Below are 12723 nucleotides of genomic sequence, written 5' to 3'. Positions count from 1 at the left end.
AATTTTGCTCATGTTGTTGACCATTAATGGGGACCCTATGGTGTCAGCAAAACTCAAAATTGTAGCCCTCACTCTCTCTTCATATTTCTTTGCAAATAGGGCTTGGGCCTGTTTTAGCTTCTCCGACTCATGGGGAGTGATCTCAACCAATTGGGAACTAGAAGGCGCTGGAGATGGTGGGAATTCAATGATAGGGCTAGTAGGTGGAGGCCGTGCAAGAGAAGAAGCGATCATCAATGTTGAGGACTCACCTTGTGGTATTGTCCTACCAACTGGTTTTTCAACTTGGCAATGATGCTATCTTTACCCATTACCTCCTCCTTAGCATTGTTGTAAGCTTTTAAAACTGTCTCCAATTTAGCTTGGAGCTCTACCCTTTCCCTTGCTTCTTTCTTTGCCACTGCAACACTGAACTTTGCAGTCTCTAGGACTGTGCTAGCAGCCTCCACCACCCCAGTGCTTTGTACTCTTTTCACTATCATACCTCCAAAGTAGCTTGATCCTAGGGTGTCCTTTTTCTTTCTATTTTCATCTCTTTTCAGAGACCACATGACCAGGGCAGCGTTATCCTTGCTAAAGGTGACTCCTTCCATAGGCTTGGTCTCCTTCCTTACTACCTCTAAAACCAAGGCATCTGCTATATCCCATTCAGGGAAAATGAGTACACCAGCCTTTGCTACCATGTCTCTTCCTTGCTCAGGAATGATGGTCTTGAACTCGGTGACCATTTCTTGCTTTATTTCTTCCTCCACCATAGCTGGATCCTTGTGGGGCTGCTTACTTTTCCTATTCTCACATCTAGCATTAAACTGATCAATATTCTGCTTCCACACGAATTGCATGAAAGCTCCTAATGTGACAAAGTTGCTATTAGCCAAGAAATCCTCACTGGCTTGTTTGATATCAGGATCCAACTCCTAGCCTTTGAACTCATTAGTGGTTATGTTCATCTCAGCATTAAGGGGCTCTTCCGGCATTCCCTCTTCTACTTCATCATTGGTGTAGGCTATCTCCCCAAGACTGCCTAATTGTAACAGTTGCTCAGCTGCTGCCTGTTCATCTCCTATATGAATAGGGGATTGAGATGGGGAATACAAGGGCTCATCTGATTGCACTTCCTTTCCCACCCTTTGCTTCTTTGTGGAGTCCTGAATGTCAATGACATCTTGTATTTTCCTCTTCCCTCTTGAAGTAGAAGGCTCCCCTGTTGTTGGCACTAGCACACTGTATTTGGACCTTTTATGTAGCACATAATCACCTGGAGGCATTGCTTTGGCAGATGTAGACCTAGTTAAAACTAATCTTACCTTCTCAGGGTTATTTTTAATCACTGCCTCCCTCTTCTCTTTCAATGTCTGCATTACATCTTCAAAACAAAGAATTAAGAATTTTGCCTTTTCTTCAAAGGGGTGGAAACTGGACAAAGGGTCATAGCTGGTGTCAATTAGGTGCACAAAATCTAGGGCCTTCTTGTAGGCCACCCACTTTTCTTTCCTTAGCTCTTGCTCATTCAAATCGAACTCATTCCTGATGAGGTCTTCAGGGAATTGGAATTGGTGAGGTCTGCCTCTGCATACTGCCCTCTTTCTGAACATGCCGTTGAAGAAATCTTCAAGGTCAACACACCTTGATACTGCAGTTGATAAATGGTAGGGTGGAAGGAAATCTTCAAAGCACTTCCAGCCCCCTTTAGTTATTACAAACTGATGTGCTATAGTTATTGTAGGGAAAATGGTCCCTTTACCTCTACCTGTTAGCTCTGCCTCTTGCACACTTCCAATCTGCCTGAGGACTTCTGCAATTCCTATTTTTAGTGGGACCTGATATGGCAACAAAAATGGAGTGCCTCTGAAACCAAACACTCTGAAAACTGTGGAAACAGGGTATAAGTAAATATCACCCCAATTGTGGACAATTTTGATATCTTTAGCAAACTCCTTTGGCCTAAGGAACTCCAAAAGAGCTTTAGGGACTCTGGGATTCTCTGAGCATAAAAGAGTCCTGATCTTGGATGCAAAGCACTTATCAAACCTCAAGTAGCTAGCATCTTCCCTGTCCCATGACAGCACTGTGCTCCATAACTGAACTGGCATCTTCTCTCCATCCTTTTCTTTTACTAGGTCCATTCAATTTGCAAAGTAATCACCACCCTTGAATAGAAACAGGTGCATGAGGAGGGAGTACCATCCAAAAGGCCTATCCACTTTTCCATTCTTTATCCCTATCAAGCCTTCATGGATGGCATCAGTAATATAGGGGGCATAATCAAATGTCACTGCCAGAGAAGGATTTAAAATTTGAGCAATCATTACCATGTAATGAGTTGGCATGTTTGCTTCAGCATCCTCTCCAAAAATCTGGCAGAGTGACCAGTATAATCCCTTGGCTCTAAGAGTGAACAGATTTAAGGAAAAAGGCTCCATGGTATTAGGTCCTACAACAGTTAATCCGCCTACTTTAACAAAGAACTCTTTAAGAGGCCCATTCCTAAGATGATTCCGCTGTGCACTGTAAACCTGAGCCAATGATTTAAAATTGATGGGCTCCAAGTAATTGGACACTTCACTGAGCCCAAATACATCTCTGAACACCTCATCGTTTATTTCAATGAGGGTTTTTCCATTTATGTCCCTAACACTCTTTGTAATGGGGTCATAGTTGTGTGCAATCTGAGTTAGGAGATCCACATCCATGAACACTCCAGGGACCACCAATTTGCCTACATCCAACTCCCAAATACTGTTCATTGGGGCTGGGGAGTGTCTCATACTGAATCCGACCTTGAATAAACCCAACCCAGACAATCCTATCTGCAGGTCTCTCAGCCAATTGCCTTTGTTGTACAATCCTTCTCCTATTCTCAGGCAAGGAGCTTTTGGCACTAACTCTTTAACCTTAGCTGCCACATTAGTTGACATGGTTAACTGCTCCAGGAAATCGTCACAGATTGCCCTCTCATGGTAATTAACTTTCCCTGAGAACTCCCTTTTAGGTGCCATCTCAATAATACTATGCAAGTAACTTAATTACTAACCAGAGCAATTCTATAACAGAACAAAACCCCAATTCAAACAAACTGTCAAGTAATTGATAAGCAAAAATACAAGAAAACCTGTTCTTGGCTTGAAGAAATCTGCTCTGCACCCGCCTTTTCACAACAGCTCTTCGAAATGATGCCTACATTCAATTGATGTGAGGCCATATACGGTAATCGGGCTCTTAACTGCGACATTGATACCGCATGCTTCGGCCGTCCCTTCAGAATTGAATTCATGGAAGAATTCGAAAATTTCGCTCCAACGGGTCATAACATGTCTGTGTATTTTCTTTTCGCTCTTTCGCCATTTCGCAGAGCATAACACCCTTGCATGTTCATCTAGCGAAGTCACGCCAACCGCTAGATCAAATAAAACTTGCACTGCCTTTACCCTTCTACCTTTCCTCATCCGGCAATGGGCTAGAAATCCTTTCGCTATTTCGCAGACGGTAGCCAACATGCACTTTAACCCAGCGAAGCCGCGCTAGCCGTCGAACTTGATCTGTCTTTATTCTCCGCTTAATCTCACTGCGTTAGTGTCGGGCCCTACCTCCTTTTCGCCACTTCGTGGGCTTTAACCCTCGAACACTTTTCTTTCACAAAGCTGCGCGAGCCATCAGATCAAGCTCAAATCACTCGGTCTTTAACTCTAACTAGGACAGTCAACCTCACTAATTAACCACGCTTCATCTTGACAGCTAACGATTTTTGCCATTTCGCAGAGGTTAAGCCGCAGGCATCTTTGGGGCACAAAACAACGAAAACCATTGGATCGACCTTGAGATGGATACCTTTTAACAACTTTCGAACTTTTTAAGTGGGCCCCTTATTCGGAAGTCACTTACCCTACTTGTTCTCTAGTTAACAAATGCCACATGGCAGTCGGCCATTAGCTCTGGAAGCTTCTTCGAGTTCGGTTCTGAGTCAGCCACGTGTATTACTTCACTATCCCACATAACTGTCGGTTACGCCTAGGTGGGCCCTCAACTACCCTTCAGAACCATGTGGCATTCGACACATCACTATCAAATCCTACGAAATGCACCAGCTATCATGCCACGTCATGCCTTCATGTGATTTCCACCTGTCTTTCGCCACTTTGTGAACATTAATCTCAGTTCAGCTTGCAGCCATGAAACCACGAGAACCGTTGGATCAAAACAGAGTTGATCGACCTTTACCTTCGTGCCTTGCCTGTCCTTTGGGCCCGCCAGCCTTTTCGCCATTTCGCAGCCTTTAATTCACTAGCATCTTACCTTCACGAATCCACGTGAGCCGTCAGATCTCAAGAAACTGCTCGTTGTTTATTCCTTTTATGACAACCTTGCCCGAGCCTACTGCGAACCGCCAACTGGGCGGCTCGTCACTACTCTGTCATCACCAGCTGGACCAATCATCTTCACTACCACCTTTAGCGGGACCCGCCACCTTTTCGCTACTTCCCGATTAATAAACCGTGAATCAATGCGGGCTGTTGATCTCTTTCAAACCTGATCGCCTTTTAGCCTAGGGAGAAGTCCTCACCGCTAGGTTCTGCCAAACCTTTTCGCTATTTCGCGATAGGTAACTTGCATGCTTATTTCGACTGCGAATCAACACGAGCCGTTGGATTCAAAACGAGATGGAGTCTCGTTAAGCTGGCTGCCAGTGCACCCTGTCAGGCCTGCTTATGCCTTTCGCTATTTTGCAGAGGCTAACACACTAGCAACTCCACCCAACGAAACAACAAAAGTCGTAGATTTATCTGAGAGTTGCGCGATACTTACGGGGCCCGACAAACATTAGGAAAAGGCATATGAGATAGGCGTAAAATTTTACAAGTATTTAACAACCGCCTAGGCAAATAACAATGGGGGGACACTCGGACGACTAAGGGACCCATCACTTAAGTGAATAAAGTAACGCAAAATTAGAAGCCAAAGGGTTTTTATCAGACATTAAAGTGATTTAAAACCTAGACCCTAAACCCCTTTGGACTTAAAACAATCTTGAAGCAACTAGGGCATACCAGACTCAAAATTTTCAAAAACCTAGCCAATTATGGACTGAGAACATCCATTTTTAAAACAGTGATAACACCTAGTACTGGCGATATACATTGTAAGTTTGTGGCATCTTTGGTTGAGATTTGAATTTATTAGACAAAATCGAAATTCCTTAGCTAGGCGTGGGGTTTTGAAGTGCATTGGGATGCATGCAAAATTAATAAGGGAGTTATGGTAGCTTGTCTTTGGTTGGTTGTCATTGTAGCTAGTCTAGTGTGGGTTTGGGACTGATTTTGGGTGATTGGAAATGTATTGAGAGAGTTGTGAGCATTTTAGTGATTCCTTAGGCTGCTGGTTTTGCAATTCCAGCCTGCAGATTTGATGTTAGCAGAATTTCATGTTCTTATTTGGATATTCAGCATTACTCTCTTCTCATATCATCTTATTATTGTAAGGTTAAGTAGTAGTACTACTAACCAATTCTGATTTGTAATTCTCACCCCGCTGAAAAGTGGAAGAGGCTGGCTTGCCGCCTATTATCAAGTAAATTGTAATTTCAGTCCTCCCACTACATAAGTGGTCGAGTGATGTCTGAGTGTAATGGTCCTCCCGCTGCATAAGCGGTTGAATTGAGATTGTTATGTAGTTTCAGTCCTCCCGCTGAAATATTACGGTTGAGTGATTCGTACCTTTGTGTGTCTCTCTTGGCTGGTTCACCGCCAAGTTTCTTGCATTCCTGTTGGATAAGCAGAAGGGGCTGGCTTGCTGCCCAAGCATTGTATTGTTTCCAGTTAATTGAGCTAACGATCCCCTCAACACCGTATGCTCTCACCTTCCCACATTGGGCATTTGGTGATCAAAAAGTGGAAGGGTTGCTTTTCCAGCATGTTTCAGTTTATGCTTTCTAACCTTAACGGGTTATCTGTTTGTTGATGACTATTGTTGGCCTAAAAAAAAAAAACTGGGATATTGCAATTGAATTGTGGTAGTGTTTATGCAACCTTCAGGATCTACCTTTGATACTGGGGGGTAGCTTCAATATGATTGGAAATAAGGAAGATAAATGTGGGGGAAAAGACATGGAGTGGAAGGGCAATGAAAGCTAAACTCAACTTATTTTATCCACTCAAAGGGATGACAAAAGACAATACTAGCATATGGTATACATTGTGTAATTCTTAGAAAGGTAAAAGGTGAATTTACTATAGATTGGACAAGTTTTATGCAAATAGAGATTTCTTTTTTTTTATTCAAATATTGATGGTTGCAAATTAAGCGTTTATCTCTATTCATTATTTGACCATTACCCTATTAGAGCAAGGATTTTAATGGGTAGGGATGGTATTGAGAAAAGCAAAAAGGAAGACAGCTTCATACTCAATACTGACCTATTAAAAGATGAGAATTATAACGAAGCTATATTCACTCTTAGGGAAATAAATAAGTGGATGCTCCATGACATGACCGCTATAGAGAAGTGAAAGTATAATGTATATACTTGGAAAGTGATTTTCCAAACCATTGGCAAAAAGAGCCATGGATGGAAGGAAGGATGTAAATTATCTTTAGGAGAGACTTCTAAAAGCATAAACTTGTATACAGAAAGACCCATTAAATGAGGATTTGTGTGAAGAGCTCACCATAGCAAAAAACTCATTGAGGAACTTGCTGGTCAACATAATACAAGGCCTTAGAGTGAGGGATACACTAAATTGGTTGAATAAAGGGGACCAAGGCTCCAAATTCTTTTTTAGATACATAAAGGATAAAGGCATTAAAGAGCAAATAGATAAAATTTGGCATGAGGATAAATTTCTCAACAAACAAGAGGATATCAAAAGACAATTTTTTCTCTTTTATAAGAACCTCTTTACATCTAAAGGCGATAATGTAGCTAGCCACAATGCAAGAGCATACGTCAAACAAATTATTCCAAAGAATATCTCTAAGGAGAACAATGGTGGATTGAGTAAAGAAATATCTAAAGAAGAAATTAGAAAAGCTATTAGTATCCTAAACAATGACAGATTTTCTGGGGTAGATGGATTACCTATGGAATTCTACAAGAAACACATTGACTAGGTAAGTGATAATCCATTTCATGTGTATAAGGAGGCTCTTAATAAAGGCTCCTTAGGTAAAACATTAACAAAGGGATTATTAAGCTACTTTCCAAGGATGGAGATAAGGCAATGATAAAGAATTGGCAGTCTACTTAATGTGTCTTACAAAATTTTGGCCATGGTCTTAGCTATTAGACCAGTAGATATTCTTCCTTAATTTATTAATAGCACCCAAACTGGCTTTATTAAAGGCAGATATATCTTAAAGAATTCACTAACCAGTTAGGAGGCAATGGAATGGGCAAGATACTCTACACAAAATACAGCTATGTTTCTTTTAGATTTTGAGAAGGCATATGACACGATAGAGTGGTCTTTTTTGAGAATGACCCTTGAGGCATTTGGTTTTCCTGTTAGATTTTGTAACATGATGAATACCTTATTAAAAGATGCAATTGCACAAGTGGAAGTCAATGGCTCCCTTTCTGAGCTGTTCACCTTGGAAAGATCAATCAAACAGGGTTGCCCCTTGGCCCTTGCTCTCTTTGCAATATCTTCTGATGCAATTCATTACCTATTAAGAGAATATTGTTTGACCAATAGGATCAGAGGCCTCTCCTTTCTAGACAATAATGATTTGTTGAACATTCAATTTGCTGATGACACTACATTATTTGTGGAACTTGAGGAAAGTAATGTGGATAATCCGATTCATAAACTAGAATACTTCTGCATTGCTCCAAGTTCAAGGATATCCAATGTGAAATCCATCATGCTTGGCTAGGGTGACACCCCCCAGTTTGGTTTAATAAGTATGATTTCCAATGGGGGTGACCCCATAAGAAAGTCAAATACTTGGGAATTCCCATTGCAAAAAGCCCTTATCTAAAAGATATGTGGTTATGGATTAACAAAAGATTGATAAAAAGCTTAATGGTTGGAATAGACAATACCTTTCTTTGGGAGGTAGGATTCAAATTTTCCAAAATATATTATCTTCCTATAGCCTTTACTATTCTTCTGTTTGGTTTTTTAATAGTTATCAGGTTAATGAGATTCAAAAGAAAATCAGGAACTTCTTATGCTCTAATGGGAAGGGGAAGAGAAAGAAGCACTTTGTCAAATGGGATTGATGTTGTCTAGATAAAGCCCAAGGTGGTTTAGGCCTTAAGGATTTAAGGAAGCACGATATTGCTCTTGCAGTTAAATGGATTACTAAGGCATTGGAAGGTGATGAACCATGGAAGGTTCTTGTGAAGAACAATATTCAGCTTCTTGTCCCTAAACAGGCCAAAACTTGGAAACTTCTACTCTTCTTATTAACAAACACCAAGCAGCTCCTGCAAGGTCCTATGTGTCTAACAGTCTTTGGAAAGCATGGGAACTTATTAAGGACAAAGTCATTAAATCTTAATACGTTGGAAATAACAACAAACAAGTTCTTGTTCACCAATCCATCTGGTGGAACTTGGAACATAAGGGTAAGCCCCTTGCATTAGTGCAAAGGTGCTCTACTAAGAGTTGGTCCAAGGGATCAGATGTTTTAGTGACATTATTCATAATAAGAAACTAAAATCATGGGCCTCTTTGAGCTACGAATATGCTTCACCTCCATAAATTAAAGGAGCTACTCAATCATGAGGGAGGCTTGTAAGATGCTACATACCCCCACTATCTGTATTCAAGATGTTGATAATTACAAGGAATTTAAGTGGACTAATGGCACACCTCTTTATAATGTGAAAACCAAGATGATTTATAAATCTTTGTCTAGTACTGACTAGATTACTAAATTTGTTTATAAATGTTGGAATTTAAACTTAGAGGATAAACAATGGCAGAAAATCTTTAAATTTTTATGGTCTAACATTCTTGAGCCCAAAAAGGCTTGCTTCGGGTGGTTATTCATATTGCAAAGATTACCATACAAAATAGATCCTTCTAACATTGAATTATGTAACATATGCAAGAAGCCTGAATCAGTAAACATATTTTTCTTGAATGCTTTTATGCTAACGAAATCTGAAAAATGTTTTGTGATGGTTTAAATACTTGGGGGATATAGGGGTCATTAATTGGAAGGAAATTCTGACTGGTATATGAGAGATTTGGATAAAGAATATAATTTATTTTTGCTGTGTTTTCTTTCGAGATCTTGTGGAATATATGAAATGCAGGGAATGAGGAAAAATATTAAAGGGTTTAAAAGGACACTTACTGAGTCAACAAAAAGACTCATATTCTTCAATGTATATGTGCTAGTAACCTTAACAATGAAGGTCACTAAAATAAAAAATTTAAAGTTGCTCAGGGAGGGCACAATGCAAGTGAAGAAATCAGAATTCAAACATGGACAAATGTGGCCATTCAACAAAACTAAGAACACTCCCTTTTTCAAAACTACCTGAAATTCCAGATGAGATATAATGACCAAGTTTTAGCGGAAACAGTAAAGGAGAACCTAGGTTTGCAAAGAACGGCTAAATTTCATATCAACCAAGGTGAGGACTTTGCCATGGAGGTGGTGAGGTCTAGTGATAAGGCCTCTTAGATCAATCCACCACTGCATTGGAATGGATTGGATGACTACAGCAGTAACAAAATCTGTTAATAATCTATGCAACAGCTTTTTTAGTGATAAATGTTATGTTTGGTATACATCTAGTGTATACAAGTAGACAGTGTTGAGTTTACTTTACTCAATTTTGTATTTTGTAGCTTAAATGTTACAGTCCTGTATATCTGTAGCATGCATATCTGACCCTACGTGGTCTCATACAATCCTGAAAAACTTGTTATGATGCATATTTAGTTAAACTATCTCTAATACAAAAAAAAAATAGACATCTTTTCAACATAGAAATTTCAGCATATAAGTAGAGAAACAATGTCATCTACATAATGCAAAATGGATCTTCATGACATGTTTTAACGAGTATCAGTATCTCATATCTAAGGGATTTCTCTACAATCTGGGAAGGGACAATAATCTATGCAAAATGTCCCAAGCACTTGACTTTAAAGTTCAACATTAAAAATACAAATGGACAGGCAAAAATTTTATTTTGTATTAAGAAACACCTAACACAGTAAGCAGAAGATATTTTAAAAGATTGCAGACTAACCCCCTCAACATGTGGAGGCTCATCAGTGGGCTTGTATATTCCAGCACTACTTATATATAGAAACTGTCCTGCACCAATCCCTTTTGCCCAGTCTGCCACAGGCCTATGTCCAAATGTCAGTTGTAGTAAGAAAAATCAGAACCACAATTACTTTCACTGTGTTCATATCCAAAGTCTATCAGAAATACACTGAAGATGTTTAATATAATTCTCATAAAGTTGAATTTAACTAACAAGAATTGTTTTGGAAGGAGAAATGAATAAGACTAAAACAGACAAGTGACAAGTGATGCAAATGGTTGTCTTTGTCATTACACATCAAAAAAACTCACCATATGTATTACTAATGAGCTGCAGAGATGGAGAACCAATAAGGTGCCCTTCTAGTTTTTTTTTTGAAAGGGAACGATAAATCTTGCAATGACCTAAAACTGTGCATGCCACTACTACACTTGTATCTCTTTTCACTTGTTACTACTTTCTAGCGTCTAAAAAACATAAAAAAATTGATGGGGAAGCACAGTCAACAATTTATGTAGATAGAGAAGAATTTCCTTTTATAGTAGGCCCAGAAATCAAATAGAGTTTTCTTTGACTAGATGAAAAGCTGAATTCCTTTAAAGCAACCATGATAATAATTACCAATTGGAAATTCTAAGTAAAAACAATTCAATTTTAGAAGTGGGTGCATTATTCTACCACGTTTCTCCTATTAACATCATATTCCTTTATTGGATGCTTATTCACATTGATGTTCCACTACTTTACTTAGAAGTTTAAAACTAGTATAATTATAAAGTAAGTTGTAACACATGAAAAATTCATATACACATAAAGTTGTCAGCTATAAGTTGAAGGTGCCAGTTTGGGAGTCTCAGTATAAGTTCTTCTTTTTAAATATTCTAAGAATGAAATTTCCAGTTTGGCATTTAGTGACACACACAAGTGTATTCACAGTAATATACTCAATCTTATTGCTTAAGCATGCACCATATATATAAATGAATTGCAAAGCAACTATATCTTTGTCATGTCAGAAGTAAATATATGAATCACTAAATCTTTTGTATCAAATTAACAATATGTACATCTTTCAGATCTAACCTCGAGAAGGGAAAAAAAATCCACATTACCATATTGTAATGTCCCCAATGGATGCTAATGCTAATATTCCTTTAATCCCCTACAAATATATAATTAAGTGATATGCTCTAATACCGCTTTAATGTCCCTACAAGATATAGCTGCCAATAGTTCTTAAACCTTCTGCAATTATTATCTAAAACCTGCTGCTTTGATATACTTTATAGTTCCATGACCAAATATTCAGTGTAAATATGTAACAGATTTAGTATTCACAGCTAGAGCTTATAAACCATAAGTTTCCTATCACTTTTCTAATTTAACACTGATAAAGTTTTTCACTTAACTGATTTACCCTAATGTAGTACAAACCCAGAATTTTATCTCCAAATCTACATACATTGAAACCCTAATATTATAGGTTGGGTTCACCAACAAAGATAGATTACAGATTTAAATGTCTACTATATCTTGCAAAACCCTAAATTTCTCATGATTTACACGTTAATACTAATAACCCAGCACAAGGATTTAGGATTTATGTGACTTAGTCAAATCTAACATAAACCTATATCACAATATGCAATTTATGCATTATGGATTACCCAAGTTACACATCAGGCTTGTGAAGATGCAAAATAAGTTGCAGAGTATTTCTTGTATAAACATTGCTATGACAATGACAACAACTAGAAATTCAACAATATACACCAATGATGGAAATAATGATTGTAAACTGTAATGTCCCCTACTAGGAGGCTGCCAATTCCTATAACTTAATAATAGTTCTGATCTGATCTGATCGATGATCATCTCGCTGGATACTTTTGACTCCTTTCCTTTATATCTCTCAATGTGAGGGAGAGGTCACTCCTCTTCATTATGGAATCCCTTTGGCAAGAGACACACCCTTTCACCATTAGCACCTTTTGAAAGAGTACAACTCTTCATTACTTCTGCCCTTTGAAAGGGACACGACCTTTCACAATCAGATCTGCACTTCTTATTGTCTTCGGACATGTAGTGCTGCGGTTAAAACACTTTGTTGGTGAAGCGGCCACCAAGGTTCAAATCCCTGCTGGGCCTTTGTCACAAGGCCTTGTGCCTTCGCTGGGTCGTTGTGCTCGCGGATTTGAACAAGTGAAGTGTGGGGATGAGATCCCCCGTTTGTGGCCTCACTGGTTCATAGCTCCAAGTCAAAAGCATTTACCCCTAAAAAAAAAAAAAAGATCTGCACTTCTTATTTAAATCAAATTTGCACTTCCGATTCCCAAATTGTCCCCTCTTTGACTCCATGTAGGCTTACTTTATTATGAAGGAAGTCATGCCCATTGGGAGAGACGTGACTTACTCGTGAGTCACGTCTTCCCAAACTTAAACGGAATTCTTTAATTATATGAGATAAATATATTAATCAATTAATATTATGG

General features: G+C 38.9%; 1 protein-coding gene across 1 annotated transcript in view; it reads right to left on the bottom strand.

Moving 5' to 3' along the window:
• LOC131074961 (chloroplast stem-loop binding protein of 41 kDa a, chloroplastic) overlaps window positions 1-12723 on the bottom strand; it is a 126255-nt gene that overhangs the window by 38398 nt on the left and 75134 nt on the right. The window contains exon 3 of the mRNA XM_058011716.2: window positions 10211-10313. Coding sequence (XP_057867699.1) covers window positions 10211-10313 — 103 coding nt within the window. The remainder of the gene's footprint in view (window positions 1-10210; window positions 10314-12723) is intronic.

Source organism: Cryptomeria japonica, chromosome 11 (genome assembly GCF_030272615.1).
Source record: "Cryptomeria japonica chromosome 11, Sugi_1.0, whole genome shotgun sequence".
In the NCBI taxonomy this organism is placed as follows: Eukaryota; Viridiplantae; Streptophyta; class Pinopsida; order Cupressales; family Cupressaceae; genus Cryptomeria; species Cryptomeria japonica.
This window is presented reverse-complemented; position numbering and strand designations above follow the sequence as displayed.